Below are 25,030 nucleotides of genomic sequence, written 5' to 3' on the forward strand. Positions count from 1 at the left end.
GACTCCAAAGCAACCCAGTGAAACTCCCGTTTGGATAAACCCACACCCATTTCTTTCTCAGCTGGCGAAAATAATCCCACGGTAGTATTGCGAACACTAGGAAACATATCCCTGGCAACCCCAGTTAATGTCTCTCTCTTAAAGAGCAGCTAAAACAAATCATCTTGTTATTCGTCACGTGGCTGCTTTTGGGATCTTGCTGTGTGCAAATTGGCTGCTCTGTTTCCGATATCACAATATGGACTACACTTCAATAAGTACTTTGCTGGCTGCAAAGCAAATTGCCAAATGTGCTAGAGACGTAAGACCTTTATTTTCACTGCAGCAAGAGCATTTACAACAGGATTCCAGATCTAGGTGCTTGGTGTTTCAACCTGAGGGTTTAACAATTGAGATACAGTTTCAATAACCATAATCCAACATCAATCCAGCTCCCTCTCACTGTCACTCAGTAACTCTTCTCTCCCCCAGTGCACTGCATTACTGACTATATCTCTATTGATGTTAATCCAGCTCCCTCACAGTCACTCATTAACCCCTCTCCCTCAGCACCCTGTGTTATTGACCGCATCTCTGCTGATGTTAATCCCTCTCCTTCACACTGTTACTCAGTAACCCTTCTCTCCAACAGTGCAGTGTTACTGACTGTATCTCTACTGTTAATCCAGCTCCCTCATACTGCCACTCAGTAACCCCTCTCCCCCTGTGCCCTGTGTTACTGACTGTATCTGTACTGACGTTAATCCCTCTCCCTCATACTGCCACTCAGTAACCCCTCTCCCCCTGTGCCCTGTGTTACTGACTGTATCTGTACTGATGTTAATCTAGCTCCCTCACACTGTCACTCAGTAACCCCTCTCCCCCAGCTCCCTGTGTTACTGTCTGTATCTGTACTGATGTTAATCTAGCTCCCTCACACTGTCACTCAGTAACCCCTCTGCCAGCGCCGTGTTACCGATTGTATCTCTACAGATGTTAATTCAGCTCCCGCACACTGTCACTCAATAAACCCTCTCCCCCAGCATTCTGTGTTACTGACTGTATCTCTAGTGTTAATCCAGCTCCCTCACACTGTCACTCACTAACCCCTCTCTCCCCTGCGCCCTGTATTACTGACTATATCTTTGCTGATGCTAATCCAGGTCCCTCACACTGTCACTCAGTAGCCCCTCTCCCCACCACTTTTTACACCCCCCAGGTGCCTTCTACTACTGATTGTATCTCTCCTTACGTTAATACTGCTTCTTTGAGCATCAACCTTGCAGTACAAGCAGCAAGTTCTGGGGATGATTGGAAAACACAAGACACCTAAAAGCAAATGCACAAGGCTCTTTTTAAAAACAGCCAAAGGGAGGGACCCTGCCGATGACGTTGAACTGAACCAAAAAGGGTGTGAAACTGAACAAGGTTTACTGGAAGCATCATGGCCATGTACAGTATTCATCCACTCCATGAGAAAATGTCAACATTTACACTGAATACATCATGTGGGCAGCTTCAATCAAGCCCTCTCCAAATGGAACAAGATTTGCTTTTTTTGTTTGAAGTCCTTCGAAATTCCAAAATCTGTGCAAAAATAATGCTTTTGAAATCTTCAACCAATATTCCTTCATGGAGGAGGGACCATTTAAAGAACAAAAACAAAAATCAAAAGAAATCCCAAATTAAAGTCCAAAGCAGGAGCTCATAATTCTCCAGGTCAGTAAGTCTCTTGGTCTCTCAGCTCCAACCTCCTGCACCTCGTCCATTACATTGACAAGAGTTCATGAACACACACAGTCAGTAAATCTTCTGTCGACTGGGCAGGATTGCCTCTTTGATGAAGGTGAAGATCACTAGGATTCCTGATCTCTTGCTCCTCTTTCCCTTTGTAAAGTAGTTTGATACAACGTCATCTGTGGAAAATTAAAGAAACCATGAACTAACCCACAAACCACCCCATCAAACTAACTTTTCATAGAGTTGTTCAACACAGTAACAGACCCGTTGGTCCAACCCATCCATGCCGCTCAGATACCCTAAATTAATCTAGTCCCATTTGCCAGTATGTGACCCATATCCCTCTAAACTCTTCCTATTCATGTTCCCATCCAGATGCCTTTTAAACGTTGTAACTGTACCAGCCTCCACCACTTCCTCTGGCAGCTTATTCCATCCACGCAAAGTACACAAAGCAGAACAGCAGCACTTATAAAGGAGTTTTCAAAAGAAATGGATACCCAAGAAGCACAATCTGCTGTTACCTCCGAGAAAGACCACACCAGGAAGACACAACATGGCCAGACACACTCGTCACCCTACTGCACATCAACGACATTTCAGAGATGACCACAAAACTACTCAGACCCCCAGGTATCTGAGTCGCCCACAAACCAACAACCACTTTATGACAGCTACTGACAAACATAACGGATCCCATAGCCACAACCAGCAAAACAGGTGAAAGATACATAATACCATGCAAGGTCTGTGAGAAACATTACTTTGGCCAAACTGGAAAGAAATTGACAATAGGGTTACACGAACACCATCTAGACACCAAGAGTCACAATCAATTCTCACTTGTCTCACTACACGCCGACAGCAGGGGAGGGGGGGGGGGCATGAATTCAACTGGGACAACACATCCACAATCGCACAAGCCAAACAGAAACACACCAGGGAATTCCTGGAGGCCTGGTATTCCAACCGGAACTCCATCAACAAACACATTGAATTAGACAATAACATGTGAGGCTGGATGAACACAGCAGCTCCTGAGATGCTGGTTGGCCTGCTGTGTTCATCCAGCCTCACATTTCATTATCTTGGATTCTCCAGCATCTGCAGTTCCCATTATCACATTGAATTAGACCCTGTGTACAAACCACTGAGAAACAGAACTGGAAGTGATACCCAACACCCCAACAAACCAAGGCATATAAATAATAAACAGGACAGAACACTGATGCTTCACCGGAGGCACACTGACAATGTTACCTAGCAGAGTAACAAAATGTCTGCAACCAAACACAATGACTTGATGAGCATATTGACAACCTCATCCAAATCCCAAGCTACAAATCTTCTTGAAAAAAGTTGCCCCTTAGGTCCCTTTTACACCTATCCTCTGTGCCCTCTAGTTTTGGGTTCCCCTATCCTGGGGAAAAGACCTTGTCTATTCACCCTAACCATGCCCCTCATGATTTTATAAACCTCTATAAGATCACACCTCAGCCTCAAATGCTCCAGAGAATATGGCCCCAGGCTATTCAGCCTCTCCCTGTAGCTCAGACCCTCCAACCCAATCTTTTCTGAACCTTTTCAAGTTTAACAACGTCTTTCCTGTAACACAGAGACCAGAATTAAACACTGTATTCCAAAAGTGACCTAACTAATGTCCTGTACAGCTGCCCAACTCCCTTACTCAACACTATGACCAATAAAGACAAGCATACCAAATACCTTCACTACCCTTGCAACCAGCCCCTCAAACTAACACACTAGAGGTGGCAGCATAAGGGTATGCATTCAGGAGGGAACTGCTCTAGCTGCCATCAACATTAACTCTCAATCCCGTGAACCTCCTGCTGATTACCACGTTCTGCTGAGAAATCAATATTCCTCCATTTCAAACCTCGCATATTGAGAGTGTGGGCGGCACGGTGGCTCTGTGGTTAGCACTGCAGCCTCACAGCACCAGGGACCCGGGTTCAGTTCCAGCCTCGGGCAACTGTCTGTGTGGAGTTTGCACATTCTCCCCGTGTCTGCGTGGGTTTCCTCCGGGTGCTCCGGTTTCCTCCCACAGTCCAAAGATGTGCTGGCTAGGTGGATTGACCATGCTAAACTGCCCGTAGTGTTCAGGGGTGTATGGGTTACAGGGGGATGGGTCTGGGTGGGATGCTTCAAAGGGCGGTATGGACGTGCTGGGCCGAAGGGCTTGTTTCCACACTGTAGGGAATCTAATCTAACCAGCACCACTCTAATCAAAAGCTGTTTTCACCACTTTTCAGGAAGAGAGTTCAAAGAGAACTCACACTTCAGAGAAAAAAAACACTCCTGATATCAGCTCATCACTTTAATGAGAGGTTATCTGAACATTGAACAAAGAACAGTGCAGCACAGTACAGGCCCTTTGGCCCATGATGTTGTGCTGAACTTTTACCCTAAACCTAAGGGCTATCTAACCCCCACCCCTACCTTATACTATCATCCATATGCCTATCTAATAGCCGCTTAAATGCCCCTAATGAGGCTGACTCCACTACCCTCTCTGGCAATGCATTCCAAGCCCTGACCACACTGAGTGAAGAACCTACCCCTGACGTCTCCCCTATATCTATCTCCACTCACTTTAAAACTATGCCCCCTTATAATAGCTACCTCCACCCTAGGAAAAAGTCTCCGGCTGTCTACTCTATCTATATCTCTGATCATTTTGTACATCTCTATCAAATCACCTCTCATCCTTTGTCATTCTAAAGAGAAAAGCCCTAGCTCTCTCAACCTTTCCTCATAAGAGCTTCCCACGCACACACGCATGAGAATTCCTAGAAGCATGGCATTCCAACTGGAACTCCATCAACAAACACATTGGCTCCAAATCAATCTACCAGCCCCGGAGAAAAAAAACAGGAAATGACATCACCAACCCAAGGAAACCTAACCGGATAAATAGAAAGCGGGACATAACACCAGCGCTTCATTGGAGGCTCACTGATGATGTTACCTAGAATGGGGATGAAACGTCTGAAAACTAACATTCCAGCTCAGCGAGCAAACTCACATCCAGAACCTTCCCTCCATTTCATGCAACATCCTAGTAAATCTCCTCTGCACCTTTTCCAACACTTCCATGTCTTTCCTGAAATGAGGCGACCAGAACTGGACACAATACTTCAGATGTGGCCGAACCAGGCTTTTGTATAGCTGGAGCATAACTTCACGGCTCTTGAACTCATTTCCTCTAGTAATGAAAGCAAACACACCATACGTCTTCTTACAACTCTCACAAACAGAAGAGGGCCCAGAACAGATCCTTGTAGTACACCATTGGTAACTGAGCACCATGTTAAATATTTTCCATCCACTACCACTCTTTGTCTTCTAAGGGTCAGCCAATTCTGAATCCAATCTGCCACATTTCCCCCTATCCCATGCCTCCTTACCTTGTGCATGAGCCTACCATGGGGAACCTTATCAAACACCTTGCTTAAATCCACAGGACCAGGCTCAATGCCAGAGACCTGGCCGCAATGGTCTTCACCAGTAGGTCATCCCCACCAACTCCCCCAACTGTATCCAAAATGGTACACTTATTATTGAGGGGAATGGCCACAGGGGATCCCTGCACTGCCTGCCTGTTCCCCTTCCCCTTCCTGACAGTCACCCAGCTACCTTTTTCCTGTACCTGGGGTGTGACCACCACCTTATAACTCCTCCCTTTGACAGGAGTTTGAATTTGAATTAAACATACATGCACCAGAGGGACCACCGGTTTCAAATAGCGAAGTAGTGAAATGTTTTCTCTAACATTGAGTATCTGGTAATGGAAGGAGAATCCTCGAACATGAACAGCACTTTGTTACGCAAGGGGGTGGAAAGTGATCAGGGTAGGCAGGATTGTAGATCTGAGATTACAATCAGACCAGCCACTACCTTATGAAATGGCTGAGCAGGCTCAAGGAGCTGATTTATTTTTAATCCATTCACAGGTTGTGGGCATCCTTGCCTGCGATAGTATTTATTGTCCATCCCAAATTATGAGTCAATCACATTGCTGTGCGTCTGGAGTCGCTTGTAGGTCAGACCGGGTAAGGAATGCAGTTTCCTTCCCTCAAAGGGCATCCGTGAACCAGGTGTGATTTCCCCCCAAAAATCAGCAATAGTTTGAGAGTCATTAGGCTCTTAATTCTAAATGTTTTATTTAATTCAGATTCCACTGTGGCAGGATTTGAGCTCAGGTCTCCAGAACATTACCTGCGCCTCTGCTTTAATAGTCTGGCAATAATTCCACTATGTCATCACTTGCTCATGGACACCCCTTTATTTTTAACACAACGCTCTATTCCCAGCAAAAGAGGTAAACATCACTTCCACATCAATCCTGTCAGGACCCCTCTGGTGCTTGTAGATTTAATTCAAATTCACTGCTCATGCTTCTAAACTCCACTGATACAAGTCCAGCCTGTCCATTCTTTCCGAAGACAACCCACCCAGTTCGGGTATTACTCTGACAAACCTTCTCCGAACCGTTTCCAATGCATCTCTTACTAAATGAGACCAATACTACGCACACCACCCCAGGTGTAGCCTCACCAATGTCCCGTTTAACCAAAACATTTCCTCCATACACTTGATTTCACTTTCCTTCATGATAAATGATAACCTTCTATTAGCTGTCCTAATCACTGGTTATAACTGCATATTAATCTGTTACCATGCAGACACTAAAACACCAGATCTCTCTGCATGCCAGAGTTCCACACTGTTTAAATGAGATGTTCTTTTTAAATTCTGCCTGCCAACACGGACAATTTCACATGTCCTTATATTATACTCACAATATTGGTTTCACAACTCACTTTCTGAGCTATCGTTATGGCATCAGCAAACTTAGCAATAAGATCAGCAGAACCAGTCACTCATAACTCCCCAAAGCCTGCCCACCATCTACAAGGCACAAGTCAGGAGTGTGATGGAACACTCCCCACTTGCCTGGATGGGGGCAGCCCCAACAACACTCAAGAAGCTCGACACCATCCAGGACAAAGCAGCCACTCGCCTGGCACCACATCCACTCCTGCGCTACTGATGCTCAGCAGCAGTGTGTATCATCTGCAAGATGCACTGCAGAAATTCACCAAACGTCCTCAGACAGCACCTTCCAAAGCCATAACCAACAACAAAAACAAAAATTGCTGGAAAAACTCAGAAGGTCTGGCAGCACCTGTAGAGAGAAATCGAGAGTAAATGTTTCTGGTACAGTGACCCCTCCTCAGAACTGATAGTAATGAGGAAATGTCGGTTTGTATGCAGAAGGTGAGGTGAGAGGAGACAAAGCAGTAAATGATAGGTGGGAAGAGAGCCTAAAGAAAAAGTAGAACAGCTGGACAGACAAAGGAACAGCCAACATCTGTCTCTGGTTTGCTGCAGTTCTCCAGTGAAGCTCAATACAAGCTGGAAGAACAACACCTCATTTTCCACTTGGGGACCCTGCGGCCCTCTGGACTCAATATTGAGTCCAATAACTTAAGGGTCAGAACTCGCCCATGTCCCAGCCCCCCCAACACCGACACAAGTTCATAACAAGGCCTTGTTATGACACAGTCTGCTATGACACACAACCTCTTGATAGCCACTAACAGTCCTCATTAACAGCTATTCAGCCTCCCAGCCTGATCATCATTCACTCCTTTTTCTGTCCAACTATTCTTCTCTCGCTCTTTGGGCTCTATCCCCACCTACTGTTTACTCCTTAATGTCTCCCCCTACCCCTACTCTATCATCTGCGTGTAAACCGACACTTTCCTCCCTACCATCAGTGCTGAGGAAGGGTCACTCGACCCAAAATTTTTCTCTCCACACAGACTGCCAGACCTGATGAGCTTCTGTTCTTGATTTACAGCATCCACTGTTCTTTTGGTTTTTACCTTCCAAACCCTCGGCCACTTCTAATTAGAAGGACAGATACATGGGAACACCACCAGTTTCAAGTTCCCCTCCAAGCCACTCGCCATCCTGGCCTTAGAAATATATCGCCGTTCCTTCACTGTTGCTGGGTCAAAATCTTGGAATTCCCTCCCTAACGGCACAGAGTGTATCTGATCCCCCATGGATAGCAACAGTTCAAGAAGGCAGCGCACCATAACCTTCTCAAGGGCAGTTAGGGACAGGCAACATACTCTGGCCCAGCCAGTGACAGTTACATGCTATGAGTGATTGAAAATATGATCATTCAACCCAAAGACCAGCCAAATTAACCATTTAGCACATAAACCAATCCACCAACTGACCAACACACCAGCAATTTTTCATCAACTTGAGCAGGCCTCACTCACCTCCCTGCTGAATCGTGGATGGGAGGACATTCTCTCCAGCAGAAAGTGACACAAAGAAGGAGAAAGGGGTTATCCACAGGCACAGTGTGAAGTAAGCCAGTACCTGAAAGAATACAGAAAAACCAAGTGCTTTAACTGGTAACCAAACAGGTGAGTACATAAACAAACAAGACAGGTCGTAATTACAAAATGAATAACCTCTCGCTTCCCTTCATTAAAATCTATAGGCCCTTTGTTGCTCACCCATGCATCCAGTCTATACCTCTTTGCAGCATGTTCTGATCTAATCTAGCATGGCTCAGACAGCAGGCCCCTGGAGTGTTAATGAAAAATCCTTTATACTGAGAGGTTTATGCTCAACTAAACATCAGAGGCATTAAATAAAAACTGAAAGAACTGCGGATGGTGTAAATCAGGAACAAAAACAAAGTTGCTGGGAAAGCTCAGTTCTGAGAAAGGGTCACCGGACCCAAAGCGTTAACTCTGTTTTCTCCTACACAGATGCTGCAGACCTGTTGAGCTTTTCCAGCAACTTTGTTTTTGTTCCTGATTTACAGCATCCACAGTTCTTTTGGTTTTTATTTAGTATTTAAGTCATTGCCACATCTCTTTCAGGCCTGCCCACCTTGAAGAAGTTCTGCTCCTCGCTCCGACGGGATTTCCATTCCAATCAAAGGCATTAAGTTGTTTTGGATTTAGAATAATCAAGGACTCGTTTTAGATTAGAAAACCCAGAAACTGAGGGCTTTTAGTGCGGTTATGCAGGAGATACAACTGCACTCAGAAGACAAATATAGTTTCTCTCCTAGAAAGAATTATAGGACTGTGCAGGGAAAGCACAATTTCATAGGTGTGAAAGTTTAGCTTGTGAAACTTCCAGACCAGAAGTGTTTGGCTAGAAATATGCAGATTAGTAAGAACAAGTGAGAACATCCAAGCTTTCAGTTTTGTGAGTATTCGTGTAAGAAGTCTTTGCAGTTCACAGGACAATATTGGGGCAAGTAGTTAAATCAGACCTAAAGATGTGACATAGAGGGTCATTTCTGGTTGGCATAGATATGGCAGGCTGAAGTCCTGTTTCTATGCTGTATGAGTCTACAATTTCTCCGGATTGGAATTGCTGCAAAGTGATGGTGGTGGGAAATAGATGAGGCTTTGTTTTCTTGTTTTTTTTAAAATATTATCTTTCAAAATCTTTTTTCTTCCAACCTTTTGTGTCATAAACTATTAATTTATCATTGAAGAAAATCTGCAGCCATGTGTGCCTATGTTATAGTGAAGGACCACAGCACTGAAAGAGAAACAATCTGATCTATTGGGCCAGATTTCCATTTGGCTTTGACTAAATATAGAACATAGAACATTACAGCACAGTACAGGCCCTTCGGCCCTCGATGTTGTGCCGACCTGTCATACCGATCTCAAGCCCATCTAACCTACACTATTCCATGTACGTCCATATGCTTATCCAATGACGACTTAAATGGACCTAAAGTTGGCGAATCTACTACCGTTGCAGGCAAAGCGTTCCATTCCCTTGCTACTCTCTGAGTAAAGAAACCACCTCTGACATCTGTCCTATATCTTTCACCCCTCAATTTAAAGCTATGCCTCCTCGTGCTCGCCGTCACCATCCTAGGAAAAAGGCTCTCCCTATCCACCCTATCTAACCCTCTGATTATTCTATATGTTTCAATTAAGTCATCTCTCAACCTTCTTCTCTCTAATGAAAACAGCCTCAAGTCCCTCTGCCTTATAGACTGTAAATAGCTGAGCGACCAGAAGTGATCCTGCAGCACTCCAATAATCTATCCACCATAAATATATTATCTCTAAATTCAACAGCCCTTGTCCTGTGTGTTGCCTTAATGAATGCCTTTTTAGAAATCTAAGTATACTACATCTATTGATTCCCCTTTGTCTATCCTACTAGTTAAACCCTCAAAAAAACTAACACATTATTTAAACACGAGTTGCCCACCATAAAACCAGGAGACTTTTTTTGAATATGCTGCTGCTCCTTACCTCAGCGAAGGGGTAGTATTCTTCTGCAAAGTGTTGAAATGCCAAGTAATGGTTACAAACCAGCAGCACTGTGGGAGGGTTAACAGTAAAATGTCCATTATGCTTCAGTTGCTATCAGTTTAACACAATCACAAACACCTATAACCTAGGGTTGACTGATCTATCACTGTATACTCCTGAAACTGAGCCTGAGAGCATATGCCGGTTGGGGTTTGGAGAGGGGGGGGGAACAGACTGAACAGTGGGGGGTGTTAATTAGACTGAATAGTTGGGTAAGGGAAGGGAGGGGCCAACCGAGCTGTAGAAGGAGTTGTGATGGGATGTGGTCACTGCCAGGGCTCTCGTATCCTAACCTCTTGTTTCTTGAGGAGTTAATAAGCAACAATGAACACTAGGTCACCCAGAAATCAACGGGAAAGGTACTTACCACAGGACAGTATAAAATTGGGCGATGTGAGCAATATGTATGGAAAAGTCTGTAGGAGGCCAAAGTAGACAAGGTTTGTGAAAAGTCCGACTCCAATCATTAATGCAGGAAAGTTCTCAAAGAGGTAGAGTCCAACCAGCACGGCAGTGGAGAACTGAGGAGTCGAGAAAGTGAAGGTGAACAACTTACACTTATCGTTTAATGTGAAAAACCAACATCACACACTGCAGTCTGCAACCAGAAACAGGCCATTCTTTGTATTCCACATTTATCACCTCTGTCCCTATTGACTCCTTTATTTCTTTCTCTATCATGTTTGCAATTCCACACTCTCACCACTCTTGGGGCAAAAATATTTCTCCTAGCTTTCCCGCTGTATTCATTAATCACTCTCATATCTCAATGGGCACTGATCCTGGTCTCCTCACAATCGAAAATATCTACCTTGTAAGAGCCTCTGTTAGATCAGCTTCAGCCTTCATTTCACCAGAGAACTTCTCCAGCCTCATTGCTCCCTGATAGAACATAGAACATAGAACAGTACAGCACAGAATAGGCCCTTCAGCCCACAATGTTGTGCCGACCATTGATCCTCATGTATGCACCCTAGTTAAAAGCTCTGTTCTGATATCATTATATAAATAACTCTAAAGTGTCCTATATATACACGTATCTACTTTATAATATGCTCACCAGAACTGTTCATCGTACTCCAGTGTGGCTTAACGTAAAACACTGCAGGAGGGTGAAACAAGCACTATGCAGCCTTGGGTAGATCCAAACTTGGAGGTTAGTTGTAGGGCAACAGAAAGGGGAGAGGCAGTATGTGGCACAGGCGGAGTCATATCAATAACATCACCGTGACAGGGGGTTCAAAACCCACTTCAGCAACTGGTGGGATTTTACCGCAATTAACAAAACCTGGAACTGAAAGCTCGTCTCAGAAATGGTGACCATGACACAATCATCAATTGCTTTCAAAGACACGTCCAGTTCACTCATCTCCTTTAGGGAAGGAGATCTGCCCTGGTCCGGCGTACACCTGACTCCAGACCAATGTGGCTGACTCTTAACAAACATTGGCCAAGCCAGCGATGTTCTCTGCCCATGAATGAGGTTTTAAAATTTGGAGTTTTCAACCCTATTGCAGGCTTCATTTGGAAAGTAATATGTTCTGAGAGGTACTGCTATGGTTGGACATTTCCGAACAATCTCACAACTTCAGAAGAACAGAAACTTAATTTTTTACTGTTTACAGAGAGCAACAAACTATTCATTGATACAAATCTCAGTGTGCAAACAGCTACGATGGGACTTGAACTCGGTCTCAAACACAAACAGAACACCTACGCTCAGTTCGCACTAAACAATTGCGCCTCCATTTTTTCAACCATTTCCACTCCCCCTCCTATTCCTCAGACGACATGTCCATCCTGGGCCTCCTGCAGTGCCACAATGATGCCACCCGAAGGTTGCAGGAACAGCAACTCATATGCCGCTTGGGAACCCTGCAGCCCAATGGTATCAATGTGGGCTTCACCAGCTTCAAAATCTTCCCTCCCCACTGCATCCCAAAACCAGCCCAGCTCGTCCCCACCTCCCTAACCTGTCCTTCCTCCCACCTCAAGCCCCATCCCCACCTCCTACCTACTAACCTTATCCCGCTCCCTTGGCCTGTCCGTACTCCCCGGACTGACCTATCCTCTCCCTACCTCCCCACCTACTCTCACCTTTACTGGCTCCATCCCCGCCTCTTTGACCTGTCTGTCTCCTCTCCACCTATCTTCTCCTCTATCTTCTATCCACCTTCCCCTCTCCCCCTATTTATTTCAGAACTCCCTTCAGAAATGGGGGAGGGAAAGAAGGGTCTAGGCCTGAAATGTCAGCCTTCCTGCTCGGCCTACTGTGTTTATCCAGATCCACACCTTGTTATCCCTGCACTCAATGTGTGATGGGCTGAGTGGCCTACCCCCAACCGTCCTTTACAATGCAGTCATCAGGGCAGAGAAAGCCTGGTCTAGTCAGTGCCCTACAATCGGAGTTTAAACACGGAGCTTCCCCCTCCCTGACCGACTCCTCCCCACCCACAAAACACTGCACACTTCCCAGGTCACAGCAAAACACTCACCCATATCATGTACTTGATAATGCGGCTCGTAATTACTGTATACTCTTCGATTAATTCTGCCAGATAGTACAGGCCAGCAGCTGTTGATAGAGGGAGAGACAGCAAACCACACATTACATGGGTGAGAACACTGAAAGGGGGTCGGGGGGGAAGAAGAGGAGAGAGGTTAATCTAAAATAGGGCAGATATCTCAAAGATTGGGGATCATACTGTTGATAGAAATCTTCCACATATGCACACTGTACATAATTTATAGCTCAGGAACAGGCCATTCAGTTCAACTGATGTTTATGCTCCTAGCCCACATTATCTTACCCTGTTAGGATATCCATCTCCTCCTGAATCTCCACCACCCAGTGTTTGACTGGGTTCTGAGGGAATGGGGCTATCCTGTTCACATTAATGTCCCACGGTAATGCGTCACACACGCTCAGCACTCTGACGGTACTGAGGCTTTCAATTCCAGATCAGATTTTTCACTCACTCTGCTACATTTGTTTCCAATTCTGCTCACTTCAAAAAGTATTTGACCATTATTTACCCAACGAGACACTGCATGTTCTTTAAAGGCACCCCACACTCTTCATTCTCCCTGTAGCCCTGTACAATTCAAGGTGCAGCACAGGAGGCTGCGGAGTAAGATAAGGGCCCATGGTGTTAGAGGCAAGGTGCTAGCATGGATAGGAGACTGGCTGCCTGGCAGAGAGCAGAGAATGGGGATAAAGGGTCTTTCTCACGATGGCAGCCAGTGACAAGTGGTGTTCCACAAGGGTCAGTGTTAATGATCTATCGGCATTCTGGCTAAGTTTGCAGATGATACAAAGACAGGTGGAGGGACAGGTAGTATTGAGGAGGTGGGGAGGCTGCAGAACATAGAACATTACAGCACAGTACAGGCCCTTCGGCCCTCGATGTTGTGCTGACTTGTCATACCGATCTGAAGCCCCTCTAACCTACACTATTCCATGTATGTGCATATGCTGTCCAGAAGGATTTGGACAGGTTAGGAGAATGGGCAGAGAAGTGGTAGATGGAGTACAATGTGGGAAAGTGTGAGGTCATGCACTTTAGTGGGAAGAATAGAGATTTGGGAGTTCTAGTCCAGGATTCTCTTAAGGTAAACTCACAGGTTGAGTCAGTGGGGTAAGTGCTACTTTGGCATTTATTTTGAAAGGACTTGAATATAAAAGCAGGGATGTACTTTTGAGGTTTTGTAAGGCTCTGGTTAGGCCACATTTGGAGTATTGCGTGCAGATTTGGGCCCCATATCTCAGGAAAGAAGTACTGTCCCTGCAGCGGGTTCAGAGGAGGTTCACGAGAATGGTGCCAGGATATGAGGAACACCCGAGGACTCTGGGACTATTCTCAGTTTCGAAGGACGAGGGGAGGATCTAATTGAAATTTATAGAATACCGAATGGCCTGGACAGAGTGGATGTTGGGAAGATGTTTTCTTTGGTATGTCAGACTTTGGCCCAAGGGCACAGCCTTAGAGTAAAGGGAAGGCCTTTTAAAATGGAGATAAGGAGAAACTTCTTCAGCCAGAGAGTGGTGAATCTATGGAATTCACTGCCACAGAAGGCTGTGGAGGCCAGGTCATTGAGTACATTTGAGACCGAGATAGATAGGTTCTTGATTATCACGGGGACCAAGGGTTACGGGGAGGAAGCAGGAGAATGGGGTTGAGGAACTTATCAACTATGACAGAATGGTGGACCAGACTCAATGGGCTGAACGGCCTAACTTCTCCTCCTGTGTCTTATGGTCTAACTAATCCCACTGCCCCGCTCTCTCTCTCCATAGCCTTGTGTCAGTCCCCAAACTAATCTCACTGGCATTTTATCTCTCTGAATTCCTGTCATTTTCTTTTGCTTCAAATACTTATTGAGTTTTCCATGAAAATATCATTCTCTTTTGATTAATTTCCTGGAAACTTTGCCATTTTCCACCAGTTCACTTCATAAAGTTAATTCTTTGAACGCCTTCTATTGTCTATTTCACTCAACGTCACCTCCTCTCTAATTCCCTCCCCAACCAAAGAGAAGCTCTTGTATCTCTGCTAACCACAGGATGTCCTAAAAATCTTAGTTGGCAAAGGCTATAACAATGCAAGCAATGCAGGAGATCATTCGCACAGAGCAAGATTCTAGATCAAATCATCTATGATTTTAATTGATGGATGAATATTGACCGGACAACAAGAGGACTTCTTTCTTGCTCTTCTTCAAAGCGTAATTACAGAAGTTAGTCTCTTCGCTGATGTCCCATTCCACCTCCACTCAGGCTATATAAACCAAGTTCTCACTTGCATTATAAAACTGAGGACTGTCCCACCAACACACACCCTTTCAGCTTCATCTATCTCACGGAACCATCTCCTCTGCCAAGGAGGTTTGCCACTCTGTAACTCTATCACCAACTCATCTTGGATTCCAATCTGCCTGAGGCTAGACCACTCTCACCCTGTGGGAATTGGCCATCCAGCAACGGGACGTTGAATGCCTTCAAGGCAGAGATCAACAAATTCTTGATCTCACAAGGAATCAAGGGCTACAGGGAGAGTGCAGGGAAGTGGAGTTGAAACGCCCATCAGCCATGATTTGAATGGCGGAGTGGACCTGATGGGCTGAATGGCCTTACTTCCACTCCTCTGTCTTATGGTCTTACGGTCTAAATTGTTTCTCCACTGTCAGGGATTCAGGGCAAGCAGGACAATCGGATACAATATTGGCCGGGCAGCAGGAGATGGAGAGTGATGGTGGAGGCTTGCTTTTTGGACTGGAACCAGCGGTGTTGCACAGGGATCAAAACTGGGTCCACTTTTGTCTAACAATTATACAAATGATTTAGTTGAAAATACAGAAGGCATAGTTGGTAAGTTTGTGGATACCAAAATTGTTGGTATACTGGACAGTGGAGAAAGTTTCCTAAGTTTACAAAAAGTTCTTGATCAATTGGGTCAATGGGCTGAAGACTGGTGAATGGAGTTTAATTTGGATAAATGCCAGGTATTGCATTTTGATAAAACGAACACAAGCTGAATTTATACAATTAAAAGGTGGGCGTTGGGTAGTGTAGTAGAAGAGAGAGACGTAGGGGTGCAGTTACAAATTCTTTGAAGCTTGTGTCACAAATAGAGAGGGCAGTTAAAGTAGTTGTTAGCTTGCCTTCACTGTTCAGACCCTTGAGCTTTCGGATGACAGATTGCAGTTGTTCAGAACATAGAACATAGAACAATACAGCGCAGAACAGGCCCTTCGGCCCTCCATGTTGCGCCGACCTGTGCACTAATTTAAGCCCCTCCCCCTACACTATCCCATCATTATCCATATGCTTATCCAAGGACTGTTTAAATGCCCCTAATGTGGCTGAGTTAACTACATTGGCAGGCAGGTGAATTTCCTCTGCACCTTTTCCAATGCTTCCACATCCTTCCTGTAATGGGGCGACCAGAGCTGCACACAATATTCCAAGTGAGACGGCACTAGCATTTTGTACAGTTGCAGCATGACATCACAGCTCTGGAACTCAATCCCTCTACCAATACAACCTAACACACCATATGCCTTCTTAACAGCACTATCAACCTGGGTGGCAACTTTCAGGGATCTATGTACATGGACACCGAGATCCCTCTGCACTTCCACACTACCAAGAATCTTTCCACTGACCCAGTATTCTGCCCTCCTATTATTCTTCCGAAAGTGAATCACCTCATATTTATCCGCATTGAACTCCATTTGCCATCTTTCAGCCCAATTCTGCAGTGATAATGGGAACTGCAGATGCTGGAGAATCCAAGATAATAAAATGTGAGGCTGGATGAACACAGCAGGCCCAGCAGCATCTCAGGAGCACAAAAGCTGACGTTTCAGGCCTAGACCCTTCATCAGAAAAGGGGGATGGGGTGAGGGTTCTGGAATAAATAGGGAGAGAGGGGGAGGCGGACCGAAGATGGAGAGAAAAGAAGATAGGTGGAGAGGAGAGTATAGGTGGGGAGGTAGGGAGAGGATAGGTCAGTCCAGGGAAGACGGACAGGTCAAGGAGGTGGGATGAGGTTAGTAGGTAGGAGATGGAGGTGTGGCTTGGGGTGGGAGGAAGGGATGGGTGAGAGGAAGAACAGGTTAGGGAGGCAGAGACAGGTTGGACTGGTTTTGGGATGCAGTGGGTGGAGGGGAAGAGCTGGGCTGGTTGTGTGGTGCAGTGGGGGGAGGGAACAAACTGGGCTGGTTTTGGGATGCGGTGGGGGAAGGGGAGATTTTGAAGCTGGTGAAGTCCACATTGATACCATTGGGCTGCAGGGTACCCAAGCGGAATATGAGTTGCTGTTCCTGCAACCTTCGGGTGGTATCATTGTGGCACCGCTTTGCAGAACACCTCCGCTCGGTTCGCAATAAACAATTGCACCTCCCAGTCGCAAACCATTTCCACTCCCCCTCCCATTCTTTAGATGACATGTCCATCATGGGCCTCCTGCAGTGCCACAATGATCTCCCCTTCCCCCATCGCATCCCAAAACCAGCCCAGTTCGTCCCCTCCCCCCACTGCACCACACAACCAGCCCAGCTCTTCCCCTCCACCCACTGCATCCCAAAACCAGCCCAGTCTGTCTCTGCCTCCCTAACCTGTTCTTCCTCTCACCCATCCCTTCCTCCCACCCCAAGCCGCACCTCCATCTCCTACCTACTAAGCTCATCCCACCTCCTTGACCTGTCCGTCTTCCCTGGACTGACCTATCCCCTCCCTACCTCCCCACCTATACTCTCTCCACCTATCTTCTTTTCTCTCCATCTTCGGTCCGCCTCCCCCTCTCTCCCTATTTATTCCAGAACCCTCACCCCATCCCCCTCTCTGAAGAAGGGTCCAGGCCCGAAACATCAGCTTTTGTGCTCCTGAGATGCTGCTGGGCTGCTGTGTTCCTCCAGCCTCACACTTCATTAGCCCAATTCTGCAGTTTGGTGAGGCTTCTTCTGGACTACCGTGTCCAGTTCTGGTCACCCTGTTATTGGAAGGACATTACTTAGCTGGAGAGGATTCAGAAGACATTTACCAGGATGCTGCTGGGAACAGAGGGTTTGAGTTACAAGGAGAGACTGGATAGGCTGGGACTTTTCTTAACTGGAGCATAGGAGGTTGTCAGGTGATCTTAGAGGTTTGTGAAATCACGAGGGGCATAAATAAGGCAAACGACAAGGTGTCTTTTCCCCGGAGTGGGGATTTTCAAGGGGACATGTTTTTAAGATGAGAGGAGAGATTTTAAAAAGGCACGAGGGGGGCAATTCTACACAGAGAGTGGTTCGCGTGTGGAATGAACTTCCAAAGACAGTAATAAAGACATTTCGATAAGTACGTGAATGGGAGATGTTTGGAGAGATGTGGGCCAAGTGCAGGCAGATGGTATGACTCTGACTCTCAGTTGATCCTTGCCCTTTTCCAGATCCAAAGTGATCCAATGGGATCATGATTAAGGTTCCTTAAATATGGCTCATTGACACTTAATCCATTTGACCCACTTTCAATTCCCTCTTGCCCGGAGCCACACCCAGTAGTAGTCCTTCCTTGGACTAGGATCCACTGGATCCTCAGCCCCACCCCCCCAAACTCTGCTGCTCACTTTGACCAATTCCTCAACCCCAAAGGGGGCGCCCAGGCTCCAGCCTCTGATTGGACAGCCCGCTTCCACGGGGCCCTCTCATTGGTCGCCGAGCCCACGCAGAGGGCAGGCGGGGAGGGAAGGGGGCGTTCGGGCTGACGGCTCCGTTGCAACGGGCGCTCCGATTGGTCCGGTGTACGGGCGCCGCTGATTAGCGGGGCCGACCGCCGCCCTGTCTCTGATTGGCTGAGAGCCTTGTGCCTACGTTGGCGGGTTCCCCATCCCCCCCGCCGAGAGGCCCCGGGGGGAGTAGGAGGGGGTAAGTGTCCCCACCTAATACACCCCCTACCCCCGCCAAACCGGGCAACAACTCCCCCTCCCCCCCCCCAACAACCACTGTCGGAGAAGTCTCCGTCTCCCTCAGGCCCAGGCTTTGGGGGTGAGGGGCAAGAGCGAGTCTCCCCCACCCGGCCTCCCTCCCCTACTCCGCGGCCCGTCACTCACCGATCCCCAACGTGACAAAGGCGACCTGCAGCAGCAGCGACAGCCAGCTCAGGAGGTAGAGGAACCACATCCTGCCGTACAGCAGGGCCCGGCGCTGGCCCGGAATAAACACCGACAAGCCGCCCGCGGGGAGAGGGCGGCCCGGGATCTCCGCCGAGAGCTCCACCCCCCCCCCCTTCGCCGGCAGGGAGGAGGAGGAGGAGGCACACTGGATTCAGGATCTCCGGCGATAGCGCCACCGTGCGGTGGGGAGGAGGAGAGGCAGCGCTCAGGACCTCCGGAGAGAGCGCCACCGGCCGTTGGTGAGGTGGAGAAACAGGCGCTCCGGATCTCCGGCGAGATTGCCACCAATCGGAGGGGAGGTGAACAGACAGGGCCGAGGACATTGAGGGAGAGCGCCACCAATCGGATGGAAGGAGACAGGGCATGAGACCTCCCAGCAGGGCGCCACCAGTCGGAGGGGAGGACGAGAGACTCGACCCGAGATCTGCGGGGAGAGCGCCACCTGCCGGAGTGGACAGGGGTCGGGCATCTCTGTCACAAGCGGAACAGTGACTCCGAGGCCATTCAGCCCATTACATATGTACTGGCCCTATGAAAAGTATTGATACTGATCCCAGATAACAAAGTGTGGAGCTGGATGAACACAGCAGGCCAAGCAGCATCTCAGGAGCACAAAAGCTGACGTTTTGGGCCCAGTCACGTTTGGTCATCGAGCAGTTTTTCCACCGCCTTCGCCTCCATGCCTACTTCTTCAACCGGGAGCCTAACCCTCCATCCACTGACCAGCTAGAAACCGATGTCCATTTCAAGCCCACCGACTCCCACAGCTACCTAGAATACACCTCCTCCCACCCGCCCTCCTGCAAAAATTCCATCCCCTATTCCCAATTCCTCCGCCTCCACCGCATCGGCTCCCAGGATGAGGCATTCCACTCCCGCACATCCACGTTCTTCCAGGACCGCAACTTTCCCCCCACAGTAGTCGAGAACGCCCTTGACCGCGTCTCCCGCATTTCCCGCAACACATCCCTCACACCCCGCCCCCAGAGGATCCCCCTCGTTCTCACATACCACCCCACCAACCTCCGGATACAATGCATTATCCTCCTACACTTCCACCATCTACAATCTGACCCCACCACCCAAGACATTTTTCCATCCCCTACCTTGTCTGCCTTCCGGAGAGACCACTCTCTCTGCGACTCCCTTGTCTGCTCCACACTGCCCTCCAACCCCACCACATCTGGCACCTTCCCCTGCAACCGCAGGAAATGCTACACTTGCCCCCACACCTCCTCCCTCACCCCCATCCCAGGCCCCAAGATGACTTTCCATATTAAGCAGAGGTTCACCTGCACATCTGCCAATGTGGTACACTGCATCCACTGTACCCGGTGTGGCTTCCTCTACATTGGGGAAACCAAACGGAGGCTTGGGGACCGCTTTGCAGAACACCTCCGCTTGGTTCTCAATAAACAACTGCACCTCCCAGTCGTGAACCATTTCCACTCCCCCTCCCTTTCTTTAGATGACATGTCCATCATGGGCCTCCTGCAGTGCCACAATGATGCCACCCGAAGGTTGCAGGAACAGCAACTCATATTCCGCTTGGGAACCCTGCAGCCCAATGGTATCAATGTGGACTTCACCAGCTTCAAAATCTCCCCTTCCCCCACCGCATCCCAAAACCAGCCCAGCTCGACCCCCCACCAATTGCATCCTAAAACCAGTCCAACCTGTCTCTGCCTCCCTAACCTGTTCTTCCTCTCACCCATCCCTTCCTCCCACCCCAAGCCGCACCTCCATCTCCTAACTACTAACCTCATCCCGCCTCCTTGACCTGTCCGTCTTCCCTGGACTGACCTATCCCCTCCCTACCTCCCCACGTACACTCTCCTCTCCACCTATCTTCTTTACTCTCCATCTTCGGTCCACCTCCCCCTTTCTCCCTATTTATTCCACGCTATCACAGTTGAGGCCGTCTTCGTGGGTATGGAAGTTGGCCGTCAGTCTCTGCTCAGGGTTTCTGCATTGTTGTGTACCTCGCAGTCTGCCCCAGAGGGCACTTACCAGAAGGTCTGAGGCCGAATGACCGTGACCACTGAAGTGTGAGAGCGAACATCCCTGTCTGGGGATTGTTGTGCAGTGTCAGTTCATCAGTTGTCAGAGCGAGACAATGTTGGCCGCGTCACGGGAGTATCTGCTATGCGCCTGGTGGGTAGTGTCCCGTGTCGATGATTTGACATGACTTACTGAGTGTCCCATGGCCCAGTTGTATCCCTTAATGAAAATGAAATTCAAGCGTATTGCAATCACTGTGACCTAGGGGTTGCTTTTACAATCGAGTCATTAATTAATCCTGTCGTATTGCACATTATCTAATCTCATGTAGACTGCTCCCAGGCCATCTCTAACATCTGCTGCTCAAAGACACTGTTCTGAAAACATTCTCAGAAATTATTATCCGGGCTGCCTCAGCTGATCTCATTTCTTCCTTCCAGTGCATACACCTCCTCCCAACCACCCTCCTGCAAAAATTCCATCCCCTATTCCCAATTCCTCCGTCTCCGCCGCATCTGCTCCCACGATAAGACATTCCATTCCCGCACATCCCAGATGTCCAAGTTCTTCAAGGACCGCAACTTTCCCCCCGCAGTGATCGAGAACACCCTTGACCGCGTCTCCCGCATTTCCCGCAACACATCACTCATACCCCGCCCCCGCCACAACCGCCCTAAGAGGATCCCCCTCGTTCTCACACACCACCCCATCAACCTCCGGATACTACGCATCATCCTCCAACACTTTCGCCATTTACAATCCGACCCCACCACCCAAGACATTTTTCCATCCCCACCCCTGTCTGCTTTCCGGAGAGACCACTCTCTCCATGACTCCCTTGTTCGCTCCACACTGCCCTCCAACCCCACCACACCCGGCACCTTCCCCTGCAACCGCAGGAAATGCTACACTGTTCTTCCTCTCACCCATCCCTTCCTCCCACCCCAAGCCGCACGTCCATTTCCTACCTACTAACCTCATCCCACCTCCTTGACCTGTCCGTCTTCCCTGGACTGACCTATCCCATCCCTACCTCCCCACCTATACTCTCCTCTCCACCCATCTTCTTTTCTCTCCATCTTCGGTCCGCCTCCCCCTCTCTCCCTATTTATTCCAGTTCCCTCTCCCCATCCCCCTCTCTGATGAAGGGTCTAGGCCCGAAACGTCAGCTTTTGTGTTCCTGAGATGCTGCTTGGCCTGCTGTGTTCATCCAGCCTCACATTTTATTATCTTGGATTCTCCAGCATTTGCAGTTCCCATTATCTCTGTAAATTAAAACCTACAAGATTATCTCTGTATCTTTCTCGCAAGCCCTCATTGTATACCCCATGTATACTGGACTGGTTATTGTTCAGGCTGTGATAAGCCTCTTCCATGAGTGACCCAGTTGGTCTGCAACATTCTGTGAGGGGAGAGAGAGAGACAGACAGAGAGAGAGAGAGAAAGTTGATGATGTGAGTTCAGTTCTGAAACTTTAACTCTGTACCTCTCTCCACAGGTGCTGCCACACCTGCTGAGTTCCTCCAGGAATTTTTATATTTGTTTCGTAGTTCCAGCATTTGCTTTTTATTTTTTCTATTCATCTGTGGGATGTGGACGTCCCTGCCTGGGTCAGCATTTGTTGCCCCTTGAGAAGGTGGAGGTGAGCTGTCTTTTTGAACCTCTGCAGCCCTCCTGCTGTGGGTTGACCCACAATGCCCTTAGGGAGGGAATTCCAGGATTCTGACCCAGCGACAGTGAAGGAACAACAATATATTTCCAAGGCAGGATGGTGAGTGGCTCAGAGGGGAACTTGCAGGGGGTGGTGTTCCCATGTATCTGCTGCCCTTGTCCTTCTAGATGGAAGTGATCATGGGTTTGGAAGGTGCTGTCTGAGGATCTTTGGTGAATTTCTGCAGTGCATCTTGTAGATAGTACACACTGCTGCTACTGAGTGTCGGTGGTGGAGGGAGTGGGTGCTTGTGGATGTGGTGCCAATCAAGCGGCTGCTTTGTCCTGGATGGCGTCGAGCTTCTTGAGTGTTGTTGGGGCTGCCCCCATCCAGGCAAGTGGGGAGTATCCCATCACACTCCTGACTTGTGCCTTGTAGATGGTGGACAGGCTTTGGGGAGACAGGAAGGGAGTTACTTGCTGCAGTATTCCCAGCTTCCAGCCTGCTCTTATAGTCACTGTGTTTACGTGGTGAGTCCCAGTTGAGTTTCTGGTCAATGGTAACCCCCAGGATGTTAATAGTACAGGATTCAGTGATGGTAACACCATTGAATGTCAAGGGGCGGTGGATAGATTGTCTCTTATTGGTGATAGTCATAGCCTGGCATTTGTGTGGCGTGAATGTCACTTGCCACTTGTCAGATCAAGCCTGGATATTGTCCCGACCTTGTTGCATTTGAACACGGACTGCTTCAGTATCTGAGGAGTGACGAATGGTGCTGAAAATTGTACAATCATTGGCGAACATCCCCACTTCTGACCTTGTGATGGAGGGAAGCGGCAAGTTCTGGAGCACCGCCTTCAGTACTATAGCCAGAATGTTGTCAGGGCCCATAGCCTTTGCAGTGTCCAGTGTCTCCAACTGTTTCTTGATGTCACGTGGAGTGAATCGAATTGGCTGAAGCCTGGTATCTGTAATGCTGGGGATCTGCTTTTTATGACCCAAAGGTATTTCCTATCTTCCCTGTTTCCCATCTTTAGCCAAACAGATTCAAAATCTTGTTGTTTACAACTAAGGCCATACTTGATCGAGTTTTTTTGAGGAAGTTACCAAAACGGTTGATGATGGCAGAGCAGTAAATGCAGTTCATTTGGATTTCAGTAAAGCCTTTGACAGGGGTCTGCATGGTAGAGTAATTAGTAAGGATAGGACACATGGGATTCAGGGTGAGCTTGACAATTGGATAAATAATTAGCTTAATGGCAGGAGGCAGACAGTAACGGTGGAGGGTTTACCGTTCTGGCTGGGGGCCTGTCACCAGAAGTGTTCCACAAGGATTGGTTCTGGGAGAAGGTTCTAGGCCCGAAACGTCAGCTTTTTCATCCAGCTCTACACTTTGTTATCTCTATTGGTTCTGGGTCCCTTTTGTTTGTCATTTATGTAAATGATTTGGATGAGAATATAGAAAGCATGGTTAGTGTGTTTGCAGACTAGACCAAAATTGGTGGCAGAGTAGACAGTGAAGAATGTTTTCTAAGATTACAAAGGGATCCTGATCAAATGAATCAATGGGCTGAAAAATGGCAAATGGAGTTCAATCTGAATAAATGTGAGTTATTGCATTTTGGTACAACAAACAAGGGTCGGGCTTATACAGTTAATGGTGGGGCCTTGGGTAGTGTTGTAGAACAGAGGGACCAAGGGGTACGCTACATAATTCTTTAAAGTTTGTGTCACATAGAGACCGGATGATTAAAAAGGTGTTTGACACACTTACCTTCAGTGCTCAGTCCTTTGAGTATCGGAGTTGGGATGTAATGTTGGGGTTGTACGGGGCATTGGTGAGGCTTCTCCTGGAATACTGTGTCCAGTTCTGGCCACCCGGATATAGGAAGGGTGTTATCAAGCTGGAGAGGGTTCAAAAGAGATTTACCAGGATGTTGCCAGGTGTGGAAAGGTTGTGAGTTAGCATCGGAGGTTGAGAGGTGACCTTACAGAAGTTTATAAAATAGTGAGGAATATAAATAGAGCTGATGATGGTTTTCTTTTTCCTAGGATGAGGGATTTCAAGACTAGGGGGCACAAGGTGACAGGAGAGAGATTTAGAAAAGACACAAGGGGCAAATTTTTTTACACAAAGTATGGTTCATGCACTGTCTCCTCTGTTTCAGAAACCCAGGGTTTTTAGTCCCGCTCGAGAGAGACTGGAGCAGTAAACCCAGAGTGACAATCCCATGCTGCGTTGGAGATCTGGTTTAAATGTTAAACCAAGCCCCATCTGCCCCCGCGATGTAAAAGATACCATTTTGAAGACAGATTTTGGCAGGGGGGGGGCGGTGGGGGGAGAATGCCCCACTGCCCATGCCAGTGTTGATTAGTCCCCTCCCTCCCTCTGAGCAATGCACCCCCACCAGACTATCTGGTCACCCACACATGGCTCCCCCCATCCCCGACAGGATCTCGCTGTGCACACCTTTCCTACGTAAGCCCCACACCCCGAAGGGAATGAGCCCCTCGCTCTGTCCTCCAGCTGTCAGAGCCCTGACCAGCGACACCAGCTTTTCCTGGCAATTCGCAACAGGCAGCAACAGCCTGGGAAT

At 47.9% G+C, this 25,030-nt stretch overlaps 1 protein-coding gene across 1 annotated transcript; it reads right to left on the bottom strand.

Moving 5' to 3' along the window:
- Positions 1-291: 291 nt before the first annotated feature.
- tex261 (testis expressed 261) lies at positions 292-18,908 on the bottom strand. Its single transcript, XM_059650660.1, has 6 exons — positions 18,716-18,908; positions 12,620-12,699; positions 10,492-10,645; positions 10,065-10,132; positions 8,040-8,142; positions 292-1,895 (listed from the first exon to the last, which is right to left on the bottom strand). Exons 1-6 carry the CDS (start codon positions 18,783-18,785, stop codon positions 1,780-1,782), a joined length of 591 nt encoding a protein of 196 aa, XP_059506643.1. The 5' UTR covers positions 18,786-18,908; the 3' UTR covers positions 292-1,779.
- Between the last annotated feature and the right edge of the window lie 6,122 nt (positions 18,909-25,030).

The sequence above is a fragment of the Stegostoma tigrinum genome, chromosome 1 (genome assembly GCF_030684315.1).
Source record: "Stegostoma tigrinum isolate sSteTig4 chromosome 1, sSteTig4.hap1, whole genome shotgun sequence".
Lineage (NCBI taxonomy): Eukaryota > Metazoa > Chordata > Chondrichthyes > Orectolobiformes > Stegostomatidae > Stegostoma > Stegostoma tigrinum.

Bases quoted from the DNA above. Each gene is read 5' to 3' on its own strand.
- tex261 (XM_059650660.1), bottom strand. From the start codon at position 18,785: ATGTGGTTCCTCTACCTCCTGAGCTGGCTGTCGCTGCTGCTGCAGGTC. The intron at 10,646-12,619 runs GTGAGTGTTTTG...TCGACTCCTCAG, and splicing joins TTATCAAGTACATGATATGG to TTCTCCACTGCCGTGCTGGT. The intron at 10,133-10,491 runs GTAAGTACCTTT...ACCCTCCCACAG, and splicing joins CAATTTTATACTGTCCTGTG to TGCTGCTGGTTTGTAACCAT.